This window comes from Sturnus vulgaris, chromosome 4 (genome assembly GCF_052056855.1).
Source record: "Sturnus vulgaris isolate bStuVul1 chromosome 4, bStuVul1.hap1, whole genome shotgun sequence".
NCBI lineage: Eukaryota > Metazoa > Chordata > Aves > Passeriformes > Sturnidae > Sturnus > Sturnus vulgaris.
In genome coordinates, this window is record NC_142246.1 from 46176482 (window position 1) to 46190357 (window position 13876).

The following is a 13876-nucleotide window of genomic DNA, read 5'->3' on the forward strand; positions in this document are numbered from 1 at the left end:
GGGGACAGCTGGGTTGGGATCAGCACAGGCTCAGGGCAGTGAGCAACTCAAGGCACAGTCAGGGAGCACATTTTATTTCTCTCCAGCAGTCCCAGGGGAGAGGAAGGAATGGCAGCAGTGCCATCACAGCACAGGGCGGATCTGGGGGGCGTCCAGCAGTGCCTCCTCAGATCTGAGTGCGGAAGCACAGGTCAGTGCCTGACATCTTCTGCGCATAGTCCTGGTCAAAGCGCTCGTTCTGGGCCACGGTGAAGTGGTTCTTCCAGTCTCCGGTGGTGCCTGTGGCCGAGCAAGATGGGGCTCAGCAGAGGCTGGGAGGGACAGTGTGCCAGAGGCCCCTTGGAGCCACTCACCTTTGCGCATGAAGGGGGACACACTGTGGTCCATGAGGTCGGAGGGCACCTTGCTGTAGTTGGTAGCAGGGTTGTCCCGCATGGCCTCAAAGGAAGTGTGTTGGGTGATGGTGTCCAGAGCCTCCTCTGACAGCTTCTGCCCCAGGAACTGGGCCACCTTGGCAATCTCCCGGCGGAGGTCCTGTGCAACACAGGCCAACACTCACCCCTCCTGCCACCCCCCAAGCCCCACACCATCATCCACCCTGCCCCATCACCTCCTTCAAATCCTCGTAGAACAGGTAGAGAATGGGGTGATCCTTCCTGCGCTCCCAGTAGCCCTTGACATGGTTGTACCAGGAACCATATGCCACTGCATGGGGAGAGCAGCCAGTGGGTGACAGCCCTCTGCAGGGTCCCTTGCACACACCCAGGAATGTCCTGTCCCACCTCTGCCAGCCATGAACTCCTCCAGGTACTGGGCCCATGTCCCTGGGTGTGGCAGCAACTTGTTCATTAAATCAAAGTAGTAGTAGGAGACAGCCACGTCCTTGGCATTGCGCCCCACATAGATCATCTGCAAATGGGCCATGGAGGTATGAGGGGCTGCCCCTGGACCCCCAATAGGGAGGACGCTCCAGCTGCTAGAACTCCCATGACCACTTAGGATGCTGGAGGGAGAAGTGGGGAGTCCTGTCTCAGGGGAACAGGGGAGCTGCAATTTCCCCCATGGCAGGGACCAGGGTTGGGGGTTACCTTGCAGCGGTTTTCCCAGAAGGATTTGGGTAGGATATTTGCCGGCAGATGAGTCTTCACCATGCGGGGTGAGGGCATGGTGGCCAGCAGGTCTGTTCCTGGGAAATCCCAGAGCACTTCCTCAGTGGGCCCTTGGCAAAAACCCTTGGGACCTAGACCCTGAGGGGTGCCCCTGCACCTCACTACCTGCTGCCATCTTTCCAGGGGCAGAGAACTCCAGCATAGGCACTCTCTTGCTGATAATGTCCCGCTTGCACTTCTCAGGATCTCCGCCTTGCAGGATCATGTCCACAATCTCGCTGACCCAAGTGGTGCCTGGGGAAAGGAACCCATCAAGGGCAGCAGCCAGGGCACCATCAGGTGTCTCAGCACTAAGAATCCCTCAGACCTTGACCAGATGCCATGAGGGAAAAGGGAAATCCTGCACAACTCTGTCCTGACACCCCCTAAATATTTTGCATGCCACCAGGCAGTGGGTCTCAGCTGAACAGCACACTTGCCCCCCCAGTACCAGCACATCTGGTTGTCCTGGGGATGCTCACCAGATTTGGGGAAGGTGACCACTACAATGTCCTCAGGGCGGCTCTGGAAGGTGTCAACCCGTTCCCAGTTGTGGGCGAAGGCATTGACCATGGGGATGCCATGCACTGTGAGCCACGGCTGACGCAGGTAGGGGTCCGGATTGGCCATCCTGCTGGGGACAGGGACATGTGGAAGGGCTGGCTGATGAGGGAAGGCCAGCCCCTCCACCCTCTCAGGGCAGCCACCAGCCAGGGCAGCCTGGTCACCCAGCAGTGGGTGCACCGATGGCCACGGTGACCTCTGGTCTGTGCTCTGGTGCTATCGCTGCCACTCCCTGAGCAGGCACAGTGCCAAGTGACCAGGCTGCCCTGGCTAGTGGCTGCTCAGGGAGTGGCAGCGATAGCACCAGAGCACAGACCAGAGGTCACCGTGGCCATCGGTGCACCCACTGCTGGGAACAAGGGTCCCAACTGCGGGGACAGGAGCCCACCCAGAGCCCTACTAAGGACAGGGGTGCCCACAGGGTGCTGGCATCCCCCAGATCTGGGGTCTAGACTAGAATAGCCCCTCTTCCCTTACCTCAGCACCCCAGGGGAGCAGGGAACTGGGTCCCAGGGGTTATTGCAAGAGACCCCAGATCATGGGAAGGTTTAGGGGTGCTGACTGCACACAAACCCAAAATGCCCCAAACCTACCACCCTGGACCCTGCAGCATGCAGCTCTGTGTGACTGAGCAAGGACAGAGCACCCACAGGGCATCCCCAGGACACCCATCTCACCTAAGACCTGCTGCTCTGCACTGGGAAGAGTGACGCTGGGACGTTGACACCAGGAGGGTAACAGCAGAAGACAGGGAGACCTGGGGCCTCACAGCGGTTATTACGGGAAGGAGAAGGAAAGAGGCAGGGCACTGAGGGCAGTAATGTTTGCCAGCCCAGCAGCTGCAGGGAGGGAGGAGCAAGTGCAGGGAGAAACCAGCAGCCACTGACCTGCAGGGAGGGCCACAGTGGACATCTCCAGCCCCACCAGTCCTACTCTTCCCCCACAGGTCCCAGGCCACATGCCACTGTGTGAGGCTGGGGAGGACACCTCTCACTGCCCACACCTACCCAACATGCTCCCCATACACAGATTTGCCAAAACCCTCTGCAATCCCATGAGCTGCTGCTAGCAATCCCCCCACCACAGCAGCTGAGGGGTGACACCTGCTTGTCCCCAACCCAAGAAGAGGACAGCAGCCTCAGGGGGACAGCTGGGTTGGGATCAGCACAGGCTCAGGGCAGTGAGCAACTCAAGGCACAGTCAGGGAGCACATTTTATTTCTCTCCAGCAGTCCCAGGGGAGAGGAAGGAATGGCAGCAGTGCCATCACAGCACAGGGCGGATCTGGGGGGCGTCCAGCAGTGCCTCCTCAGATCTGAGTGCGGAAGCACAGGTCAGTGCCTGACATCTTCTGCGCATAGTCCTGGTCAAAGCGCTCGTTCTGGGCCACGGTGAAGTGGTTCTTCCAGTCTCCGGTGGTGCCTGTGGCCGAGCAAGATGGGGCTCAGCAGAGGCTGGGAGGGACAGTGTGCCAGAGGCCCCTTGGAGCCACTCACCTTTGCGCATGAAGGGGGACACACTGTGGTCCATGAGGTCGGAGGGCACCTTGCTGTAGTTGGTAGCAGGGTTGTCCCGCATGGCCTCAAAGGAAGTGTGTTGGGTGATGGTGTCCAGAGCCTCCTCTGACAGCTTCTGCCCCAGGAACTGGGCCACCTTGGCAATCTCCCGGCGGAGGTCCTGTGCAACACAGGCCAACACTCACCCCTCCTGCCACCCCCCAAGCCCCACACCATCATCCACCCTGCCCCATCACCTCCTTCAAATCCTCGTAGAACAGGTAGAGAATGGGGTGATCCTTCCTGCGCTCCCAGTAGCCCTTGACATGGTTGTACCAGGAACCATATGCCACTGCATGGGGAGAGCAGCCAGTGGGTGACAGCCCTCTGCAGGGTCCCTTGCACACACCCAGGAATGTCCTGTCCCACCTCTGCCAGCCATGAACTCCTCCAGGTACTGGGCCCATGTCCCGGGGTTCGGGTGGAACTTGTTCATTAAATCAAAGTAGTAGTAGGAGACAGCCACGTCCTTGGCATTGCGCCCCACATAGATCATCTGCAAAAAACTTGGTGGCATGTGGGGACTTGCAAGGTCCCAACGGGACAGGCAGCCCCCTATGTCTGCTGGAACTGTCCAAGCATGTTCATTCCAGCCTGATACCTTGCAGCGGTTTTCCCAGAAGGATTTAGGCAAGATGTGAGCTGGGATGTGTGTCTTGATGATGCGAGGGGATGGCATGGCTTCCAGCTGCTCTGTGCCTATAAGGATTTCCCGCAGAAGTGATCCCACTGTGGTGCCCTCCCAATACAAAACCAAACCTGTCCCCATCTCCCATCCACGGCCCCCCACCACCCTCTGCCACCCCACTACCTGCTGCCATCTTCCCAGGGGCAGCAAATTCCATCATGGGCACCCGGTTCACAATGTCATCCTGCTTGCATTTTTCTGGGTTGCCGCCTTTCAGGACCATGTCCACAATCTCACTGACCCAAGTGGTGCCTGGCAGGGAGAGATTGGGTGTCCCGTTGATGCCATTCCCACTTGAGCCTCATCTCAGGCACCAGAGAGTCACCATCTACCAGTGTTGCCTTTTGGCATGCCCCTGGTTCTAGCCCAGGCATCTGCAGGTTGGTACCTCCCTTTCTGAGCATGGCCCCTCTCTGGTGCCTGGGCACACTCACCAGACTTAGGGAAGCTGACCACCATGATGTCCTCGGGGCAGGCCTGGAAATTGTCAACCCGTTCCCAGTTGTGGGCGAAGGCGCTGACCATGGGGATGCCATGCACGGTGCGCCAGGGCTGCCGCAGGTAGGTGTCCAAATTTGCCATCCTGCTGGGGACAGGGATATGTGTCAGGGCTGGCTGGCAGCAAGTAGAAGCACAGGGCCTCCTCCTTCCCGGGGGCCCCAAAATCCCTGCTGAACCCATCCATCCTGGCCATATGAAGGAAACCATGCCCTGCTTGCTGGCATAGCAGGAGGTGGCACCTGTTTTCTGTGGGGATTTCGGGGCCCAGGTGGCAGTGCAGGAAGAGTGGAAGGGCATGGTCAGCTCTGGGCGGCTCAGGTCAGACAGGCAGTGGGCAGCTACCCATATTAAGCTGGCAGCGCTGTTCCTGGGAGTAAAAACTCTCAGGGGGCATTCCTGCCTGCAGTCGCAGGCTGCTTTCTCTTTGTTTTTTCCTCCCCATCTCTCCGTTGTACAGCAGCATGGGAAGTCTTGGTTTCAGGGCGCTTGAGTGAGGGTTTGACAGAGACAGGAACGAGGAGCAGGACTCACAGGACCCTCTACCTAGGAAGCCTTTCCACCCACCACGCAAGACAGAAATGCTGGACACGCCAGCTGCAAAACCTCCATGCTGTGATTTTTGGAGAGAGGCTTGGTGTCTTGCTTCCACCTCCCGGGGACTTACGGGGACACGGAGCCCCCGTAGCCACTCCTGCAGGTCCCCCGCTTATGAGGCCAGGGCACCCCTAAACGACCGTGGCCAAAGCCCCCCACTTACTTGCCTCTTTTCCGGGTGCTCAGGCAGGGAGGAGGCAAAACTATGCCTGCCGCTTACGGGGCGGGATTTGTTCATTTCCTTCCCCTGCATGGAAGATGGAGGCGCAGGGAGGCGGGGGACACCGCTAGGACTGGAGCCTGGAGCGACCTTGTCCCAGTGCCGCGGTGGGAGGAGTGCAGGGAAGGGGCGAGCGGGGATGAGGACGGTCCCCGGATGCCTGTGGTGAGCTGTCCGTGCTCAGCACCCGTCGGGACGCACACGAACAGCGGGAGTGGAAATCACAGCTTCCCCTCCACCCGCAGAGGTAAACACAGGATGGAAATCCCAACCCATCGCGAGAGACTGAACATCACCCTGTCCTGGGCCGAGTCACCTGTCTGGACGTCCCCAACTCCTCACACCGATGTGGGGGCTTGTAAGCGGGATGTGGGTTCAGTCTTTGGTCGTACCCCTACTCCACTCAAATACGGGTCCAAAGTTTGCGGGCTAACAGAGCACAGGTGCTCCTGGGAAAAGTATTTAAAGGTGCCGATAATGCCTAAATGTTCTTCCTTACCTTAGGAGGGAGGGAGTGGGAAGGGCAGGAGAGATGGCAGCTGGGCAGGGCCAGCAGCTCAGCTGCTGGCAGCCCCGATTTGTCTCTAGGGGCAAGTTCCTAGTGAGATGAGTCATGCCATGGCAGGCGTTAGGTGTTTTGCTGTCCATATGCTGGCAAAATTGACTGCACATGCAAACAGAGCAGGTAAAGCCAGGAGCTGGGGAAGCACATCTTCCAGTGGAAGACATCTCCAGTAGCATTTAAATGAATGTGTGAAAAGGATTTATTTTTGTGAGGTAGGTCCCCCTCATAGCACTGCTGCTCTTTAGCAGTTGGATCTGGGCTACATCTCTTTGGGATGGAACAACCCCATGAAGTTGTCTTAACAAGAAGCTGCAGTCTTGGAAACTCAAGAACCGACTAGAAATGGAGTGTTAATTGGGAAATTTGGGATTCAAAGCACACCCTTGCCCCCAGTGGGACACGGACTAGTTTGCTCCAGGCATCCCAGAGGAAGGGCAAGGTGCAGCCAGGACTGAGGTCGCAGGGTGTGTTCTCTATCCAGCAAGGACAGTGATGTTGCTGAGCCTAGCAACATGCCAGTAGGGAGCGGTTTCCCTTCACCTTTGTGCCACAGACCAAGGGCTGCCAAGCTCCAGCTGGGCCAAGGAGATCCTCTTCACCACCCACTCTGCCAAGAAACTTGCCACAATCCAGAGGAATGAAAGCTCCTGTGCATGCAAGAGGTGGAGTAGCACTGGATTCGCTGATGCTCTGGGAATTTTCCACTCCTCACCGATATTTGTTCCCTCCAGACACCTTGGTAGGCTGGGACAGCCCAAATTGACAGGGCCAGTGGTGATTTCTGGGAGAGTGCCCACTCCTGGTGATGCCTGACCATCACTAGCTAAAAATCCCCTGTGTGCCCACCCTCTCTCCTGATGACCATGAAAGTGTTCCCGGACACTGCCTAGAATTCAGGGGGTTCAGGCCCCACCCTCATTTTCCCTGCAGGCAATGATTAAACCTCAATTTATCATGATTTATTGCAGGGGGAAAAGTGAATTAGTCGAAGAATCTCCATCTGGATCCACCCTCCCCACTGGGAGAACATCACAGTCCTCCTGGGAAGGGAGATGAGCCTCTCACACTTCCATCTGGAAGTGGAGGTCAGAACCTGCCATGTGCTCCTGGTAGTGCTGGTTGAAGTGCTCATTCTGGGCCACAGTGAAGTGGTTCTTCCAGTCTCCAGAGATCCCTGGGGGCAAGAAAATAACTGGGGTAAATCCTCACACACATGAAATATTTGTAGTCACAGACAGGGGCTGAAATACAATCCAGAGATATCCCTCCCTAATCCTCCACCACCAGCCAAACCCCACCTTTCCGGAGGAAGGGGGACAGGCTGTGATCCATCAAGGTGGGGAGCATGGTCTCATAGTTGGCAGCAGGGTTCTTCTTCATCTCCTGGAAGGAGGTGTGGTGCAGGATCCTCTCAACTGTTTCCTCTGCCAACTCCTTGCCCAGGAACTGCAAGATCTTCTGCACTTCCCGCCGTGGGTCCTGCAGGGTGATTGACATGAGAAGGCTGCCAAAAAAGCTCGCGGGAGGACGACCAGGGCTCCTTCCCCTCCATCCCAGCCTCACCTTCTTCATGTCCTCATAGAAGAGGTAGAGTATCTTCTTCTCCTGTTTCTCTTCCCACCATCCGCGCACATGGTCGTACCAGGACCCGTAGGCCACTGTGGGACATGGTCAAGGGATTAGATGAAAAGGGAGGTAGCGGGGGATGTCTTTCCCACTGGCTTTGCAGGATGGGCATCCCACACCTTTGCCAGCCATGAAGTTCTCCAAGAACTCGGCCTTTGTGCCAGGGTCAGGGTGTATCTTGGCCATCTGGTGGAAGAAGTAGTAGGAGATGACAACATCCTTGGGGTTCCGGGCCATGTAGATAATCTGGGGAGAGCCAAGAATGTGTTTGGGAGGTACAGAGTGGTACCTCCTCCCCACCAACCCAGATGGGGAGAGAGACAGGGGCCACCTGCCATGTTACCTTGCAGTCCTTCTCCCAGAAGGAGGTCGGAAGGAGCTGTACTGGGAGATGAGTCTTTACCAGCCGCGGGGATGGGGTTTTCTCCAGCTGCTCAACGCCTGTGGCATAGGGGACTTTAGAGGTGTGAGCCCCAGCACCCAAACGCCCATGCTGGCTCTGTTCCCTCTACACCCAAGCCAGGCGGCCGGGCTGGTGAAGCTCACCACTCGGACCCTTGGAGACCTTCATTTCCAAGAAGGGCACACGGTTGTAGATAGCATCCCGTCGGCATTTCTCCACATTGCCATTATGGTATATCATGTCCATGATCTCACTCAGCCATGTTGTGCCTGCAGCACAGGGACAGCATTGCAAAGGCTGGTGTCACCCCATCCCCCCTGCATCCTTCCTCAGGACCACTCACCTGATTTGGGGTAGGTGGAGATGAGCAGGTCATCTGGACGGGCTTGGAAAGCCTTCACCTGTGGCCAGCCCTCAATGAAGCTCTTGAAGAGGGGGATGCCATGTAGGCTTCCCAGCTCCTGCCTGATTGCATCTTCCTGCTCCATGGCTAACAGTGGGTTCACACAGCACTGTCTGTCTTCCCTGCTGGCAGCCTCCACAACTTCCAGACTGGCTGGCTCCTGTGCCAGGACTGTGCCTGGGGCAGTACTGGATCCTGTGACAGGACTGTGCTCGGGACAGTGCCCCATCAGGCAAAGTCCAGCCCGGATCACATGTGGCAAGAGGTATTGCCAGTGCCACAGGAGGACGCCCTGAACCTTGTTAGGAGACTGCCCTAATGTGGATGCTGGCCATGCACTAAGCCCAAGCCATGAGGGGTTGGGAATGGAGGTCACATCACTGCTCTTCCCACCTGTCTGCACTTGTGCCCCAGCTACAGCCACGGAGTGCCATGGAGTTGTGGAACTGCAGGGACAGCTCTGCCACCCAGGACCCCTGTTGCAGCCATAACTTTCAGGATTCCATGTGCTCTAGTGCCCAGGAGCCCTGGTACCTCCACCCTCCTGCTACACCCAAGCTGTAATGGTTAACGAAAGCCAAAAGCTGGCTCAGCTATGGAGCACAGAGGATGTGAAGGAAGTTCAAAATGCCAGCATCTGGGACCTGGGACAGTTTTGGACTGGGCTCTGCCTCCCTTCCCCCACCACTTCATGAGTACTGTGTTGTCCTGCAGTGTCCCTGCTTGTCCAGGGGACCAGACTGGCCAGGACCTGGCTGAGGGTGCTACAAGCAGGGGTTGCCTCTCTCTTTGCCTTCCTGGGTGCTCCTTTGATGCCTCTTGTAGGAAAGGGCTGAATAAGCTGATCTGCTCCATCCTGGATGATCTGATCCAGCAGGTTGTACAGTACAGGAACCCACCGTGATACAGCAGGTGCTGTTCTTACTCCAGGAGGAGATCAAGGAAAAGCAGAAGCCAATTGGTGCCTGGCCCAGGCCAGGTCAGTGGAGTCTCTGGGAAAGGAGGCAACTGTGCAGGATACAGCATCTGGACAATTTGCAGAAATACAATCCACAACTCTGACTTTCTGTATCCAATGAGGGAGCTGGAAGACAGTAAACGGGTCTGTTTCCCTGACAGAAAAATACAAGTAACATTTTCATCTGATGATGAGGAAATAATATTATAACCTTTACTTAAAACTGAAATGCAGATGATGGATAGGGTCAACAAACTGCCACCAAATCGATGCCATATATGGTGACCGAGATATCAAAGTTCCAGGAAGAGTCTAGCGGACGCACATGGGATGGAAACATACACAGCAATTCCCATGAAGGAGAATTGGGAAAAGATCATTCTTTATCTCCTTCAACTCCCCCTGCATCTACCAGACCTCAGGAAGGAGAGGGAAATCTCCACATACAAATAACTATCCCATTTGATCCAATTCAGGTAGCTGATTTGCAAGAGAATTTTGGCCTGAAACCAGGTGATATTGAAATCCAGCAACTGGAATCCTATCAGTGAATACACAATAATGGCCCAAACATTCAGATTCCAGTTCATTCTCATCAACAATTACCACCATTACACCATTGAAACACTCCACGATAATGTCTCTTTGGCTCTTGGTTGTATTCAAACCAGTTGTGGGCACATTATGTGACAGTTGCTATCACACGGGAAGGTGAAGATGGTGCTCCCTTCCCCTAAAGGGTGGGATGCCACAGTGGCCTCCAATGCCCCCACACCTCCAGGGCACAGTGAAATCCCCCAGCACAACCAGAGACCCATCATGGCTGAAGCCCAATGTCCAGCACCCCCCCTCAGGTGCTCCAGCTTTACTGGTGCAGTTACAAGGGAAAGCACTTTGGGGTCTGGCCCTGTGACAGCCCCTCTGCATGGCCTGGCAGTGCCCAGCCTGTTCCCAACACACTGGTGAAGAGTTGTGCACGCCAGCTCCTGCCTTCCTGGATTTCCCAGCACCCAGAAACTGCTACAGTAGGACCCTGCTCCCCACTACACCCTGCAGAGCTGAGTAAGTGGGTGCCATCTCCTGCCACCTTCCAGGTCCCCTGGCCCCAAGCAGCACCATCTAGGAACACGACCCTGCTGTGCCAGGCACACGGCTACATCCTGCCCCACTGCCTGTTTATTTAATCTCCTACACAGAGACCCCAATGGTCCATGGCCAGATGTACCCCTGCTTGCCCCATGTACCCTGGCAAGGTCCCATCCCAGAGCCACGTTTCCCCTGCCAGAGACCCCCTGCCTGCCCCACAGTGCTCAGCAGGGGTAACCACAATCCAGGGTCCCTCTTTTAGTGTCCATTCATGGCCACGTACAGCCTCCACTCACTGTCATGTGCACACAGAGTCGTGCAGGAATGCAGTGCAGGAAAACAGCACAGCAACTTGGCACTGTCCCAGCTTCAGGTGGATTTATGGCTATGGCTATTAGCTGTCCTATGATGGTGTTGGGGGATAAATGGATTAAAACCCTGCTCTTAGCTGGCTCGTTGCTCTTTATTCCTGAACTGTATTTCTCAACCATCCCATTGGGGCTTGGCAATCATCTCTGATCCGTCCCTTGTCTCTCATCCCACAAAAATATCTGGGGTGGTAGGCAGAAAGGTCATCTGTAGCTCAGCGACATGTTTTGATACCCATATCCCGGTCCACTGCCTGGAGGAAACGCTCATTGAGAAAAAGCATCTGCCCATGGGGCAGGAGACGGTCCAGGAGGCCATCAATGGCATCAGGACCGAGCAGGACGTCAGCGCCAGGGCCAAGCAGGCGAAGGGAGAGGAGCAGGCGAGGAGCCAGGCGCCGCAGGGTGATCTCAGCCAAGGACAGATTCTCTTGTGGTTCACAAACCAAGGTGAAGGCAAGGGCCAGCACTGATAACCAGACTACTGTCACCCGCTCAGGGAATGGGTCTCCGAGGGGCATCTGGAAAAGACCTCCTGGAGCATCTTGCAGTGACATCGACTCATCGAGTAGCTGAGGAAGTTGTGGGGAGGACGGGCGCCCCAAGGATGACTGAAGCAGCTGACACTGGGAGGCCACTTGCCTGGAAGAGAAAAGGGGAACCCTCGTGTTAAGAACCTCCACCTCATCCTGGGATAGTAACCCCTTTACTGGGGGAACAGGGTCCCAGGGGTCCTGCTGAGCCCAGCATCCCCAGAAAGGGTGGATCCCATGAATGGGTGGGCATGGTCCTGGGGTTCTCCCTGAGCCTTGTCCCCCGAAAAGGGGGCGGCCACAGACTCCCCTCAGGAATGGAAGGTGTCCCACAGTCAAGGGGTGTCCCAGCCCTGGGGTCAGGCAAAGCCCAAGAGCCCTCCCATCAAAAAAAGGGGGAGATCACAGCTGTGGGGATCCCCAGGGAGAGGGATGAGGTGTCACAAGTCCAGAGGGTTCAGGAGATGGAGGGCACACGGCGCCGGGTGTCCCACCGAGCCCAGCATCCGCAGGAAGGGGAGTCCCGTGGAGGCGGATGTCCCGGGTGTACCTGGCCACGACCAGCAGCTGCTCCTTGCGGAGGAGGCGATGCCGGGGGCCCCCCGGGGCGGTCCCGGGGGGGGTCCCGAAGGTGCGCGCGTACAGCACGCGGCACGGGGTGTGGTCGGCGGGCCCGCCCGGCGCCAGCAGCACGAACGCCCGGACCATGGCCGCGAAACGGCCCCGACCTCGGCGCGCCGGAAGCGGCGGTGCTGGCTCGGAAAGAGGCGGCCCTCGCGGGGGGAGGGGGGAGGGGCGCCCGGGCTTGCAGGCACGATTGGCCAAGGCTCGAGGGCAGCGAGAGCTGATTGGCGGGCCAAGGCCGGTGGGCGGGGAAAGGCCGAGGAGCTTGGCCTAGGCGAAGGCGCTGTGCCACCTGAGGGACCCCTGGCAACCCCTCTGTAGACGTCCCTAGTCGTGCTCCGTGTTCCTCTCCCCGGCGTGTTTCCGCCACGCTGCCCCAGCACCGGGAGGGGGGCAGAGCGCTGAGCCCCTACCGTGCTGCCTGCCTGGGGTCCAGGTCAGCCCCTGCCCCCGCGGGGCCTCGCTGCTGCCACCCCCCGCCCAGGGACAGCTCTTAGTGGGCAAGTGCTCGTCCTGGGTGAGGTCTCAGCCCCCCAGGGACGCTCCCCAGCCCTCGCCCCTGCCAGCTGCTGTCCTTTTTCCCACACATCTGCCGCAGCCGCATTGTGGTACATTCGCAGGTCAGGAGCGGGGGTTGTTTTCTCTCCCGGACGAGCTAGCAGAGTGTGTAAAAAACACTCCCCACCCTCCCCAGCTCACTCCGGGGGTTAGGGTGAAGCCCCTCCTGTCCCCCAACGTAAACCACAGCTGGCTTAGAGCAGGACAAATTACTTGAAATAAGTGAGGGGGTCCTTGATGTAGCCAGCCTGGTACTCTGGGAATGCAGCACGGGGCCTGTGGCTCAAAGTGGCAGCACAGCACAGTTTTGGGATCTAAATGCAGGAAGGAGTCTGTGTCCCTGAGCGTGGAGTGGACACGGCTGGGAGAGTACATGGGAATAAATGTGGCTTAAGATAGGTCAGGGGAACATGGCCAGGGCCAGCATGGAAAAGTGCTTGTCTTGAGTGGAGCATACAGAGAGTGCTTGTCTTGTGTGGCTGGCACAGGGGATATGGAGGGGCCTATGTCCAGAGGGGCCATGGAGAGGGACATGTCTGGGAGGAGACATGAGACTCTTCCATGAGGCCTTTCCAGACAGGGAAAAGGTACTTGTTTTCTGCCTCAAGTGACTTCAGTGGCAAAGCTAGTTTTTGACAAATTCTTTATGTCTGTGCTGCTTATTCGTGGTGAGAGGAATGTTGAATTTGTCTTTACAAATGAGTTGTGGATCAGCCTGTTGATAAGGCTAGCACTGAGAGATAAAAGAAACAATGGGATGGATTCCACTGATTGATGAATGGAAAGAGATACTTGCCTTTACAAACAAACTGTAGGGCTGCTGATAAATGAAATTGGATATCGAAAGATGAAAGAAGCAACGGGGGGAAAACTATGAATTCTGTAAGAATTAAAAATTAAAAGGAAGGGTTATACATTAGAGGGGAATTTCAGGTATCAGGCGTTCCGGGAAGTCTGTGCCTCTCAAGTACCTCAGCCAATGGGGAAAGAGAGAGGGAAATGCGGCTGGGAAAATAGGATAAAAAGGAGGCTGCGTCCTCCAAAAATTTGAGAGATCCCAGGGGAATGTCCCATGACCTCTCCCTTTATTCGAATAAAGCAAAAAGGACTCCTCTGTCTCCTTTTTGGACATAAACCTCTGGTGTTTGTGGATTAATTTTCCGGACAGTGGGTTGAAGGTGGGGGTGGGAGGGTCTTTCTGCCATGTTCGGGGCATGTTTGGGGACGTGATATCCCAAATATGGTGTCCATATTCCAGCTACGGTGTCCATCCCAGGCATGATGTCTGAAAGGAATAAGATGATTGTGTCTTTACAAACAGACTGTGTGAATCTGCTTGTAGATAGGGAAGTAACAGAAGAAACGATTAGTTCTAAAAAATGTTACTAATCAACACGGACTGTTGCTTAGCCAAGGCTGTGATAAATTCCTGAACCTAGAAAAAAAGAGCAAAGACTTAATAGAATTATGAATAGCATTATT

At 56.3% G+C, this 13876-nt stretch overlaps 5 protein-coding genes and 1 long non-coding RNA gene across 41 annotated transcripts in view; 1 reads left to right on the top strand and 5 right to left on the bottom strand.

The window, feature by feature from the left end:
* Positions 1-58: 58 nt before the first annotated feature.
* Positions 59-2580, bottom strand: LOC106862839 (sulfotransferase 1B1-like). 3 transcript variants are annotated; one of them, XM_088163805.1, is made up of 8 exons: positions 2390-2580; positions 1631-1782; positions 1275-1403; positions 1089-1186; positions 783-909; positions 611-705; positions 354-534; positions 59-279 (listed from the first exon to the last, which is right to left on the bottom strand). In XM_088163805.1, the coding sequence occupies exons 2-8, from the start codon at positions 1776-1778 to the stop codon at positions 167-169; spliced, it is 891 nt and encodes a 296-aa protein (XP_088019931.1). In that variant the 5' UTR covers positions 1779-1782; positions 2390-2580; the 3' UTR covers positions 59-166. The 3 variants fall into 3 exon arrangements, with proteins under 3 accessions (XP_088019931.1, XP_088019929.1, XP_088019930.1); XM_088163803.1 differs by having other exon boundaries at positions 1631-1779; positions 2390-2514; XM_088163804.1 differs by lacking the exon at positions 1631-1782 and having other exon boundaries at positions 2390-2522.
* A 332-nt stretch (positions 2581-2912) lies between these two features.
* LOC106862841 (sulfotransferase 1B1-like) lies at positions 2913-5732 on the bottom strand. Of its 5 annotated transcripts, none has more exons than XM_088163800.1 (8): positions 5587-5732; positions 4390-4538; positions 4079-4207; positions 3869-3966; positions 3637-3763; positions 3465-3559; positions 3208-3388; positions 2913-3133 (listed from the first exon to the last, which is right to left on the bottom strand). In XM_088163800.1, the coding sequence occupies exons 2-8, from the start codon at positions 4535-4537 to the stop codon at positions 3021-3023; spliced, it is 891 nt and encodes a 296-aa protein (XP_088019926.1). In that variant the 5' UTR covers position 4538; positions 5587-5732; the 3' UTR covers positions 2913-3020. The 5 variants fall into 5 exon arrangements, with proteins under 5 accessions (XP_088019926.1, XP_088019928.1, XP_088019925.1 ...); XM_088163802.1 differs by having other exon boundaries at positions 4390-4541; positions 5587-5730; XM_088163799.1 differs by lacking the exon at positions 5587-5732 and adding an exon at positions 5214-5446.
* On the top strand, positions 5276-9857 carry LOC148223997 (uncharacterized). Its single transcript, XR_015803244.1, has 3 exons — positions 5276-5517; positions 7279-7422; positions 8198-9857. It is a non-coding gene; the product is annotated as an uncharacterized LOC148223997 (long non-coding RNA).
* LOC106862850 (sulfotransferase 1 family member D1-like) lies at positions 6773-8496 on the bottom strand. The gene is made up of 7 exons (XM_014892073.2): positions 8208-8496; positions 8008-8133; positions 7805-7902; positions 7581-7707; positions 7399-7493; positions 7134-7314; positions 6773-7009 (listed from the first exon to the last, which is right to left on the bottom strand). Exons 1-7 carry the CDS (start codon positions 8494-8496, stop codon positions 6897-6899), a joined length of 1029 nt encoding a protein of 342 aa, XP_014747559.1. The 3' UTR covers positions 6773-6896.
* AP5S1 (adaptor related protein complex 5 subunit sigma 1) lies at positions 9411-11961 on the bottom strand. Its single transcript, XM_088163806.1, has 2 exons — positions 11763-11961; positions 9411-11321 (listed from the first exon to the last, which is right to left on the bottom strand). The coding sequence occupies exons 1-2, from the start codon at positions 11918-11920 to the stop codon at positions 10895-10897; spliced, it is 585 nt and encodes a 194-aa protein (XP_088019932.1). The 5' UTR covers positions 11921-11961; the 3' UTR covers positions 9411-10894.
* Positions 11962-13429: 1468 nt separating this feature from the next.
* The window catches only part of CSGALNACT1 (chondroitin sulfate N-acetylgalactosaminyltransferase 1), a 63528-nt gene continuing 63081 nt past the window's right edge, over positions 13430-13876 (bottom strand). For all 30 annotated transcript variants that reach the window (XR_015803249.1, XR_015803258.1, XR_015803259.1 and 27 more), the window contains one exon: positions 13430-13679. The gene's annotated coding sequence lies outside the window, so the exon portion shown is untranslated. The remainder of the gene's footprint in view (positions 13680-13876) is intronic.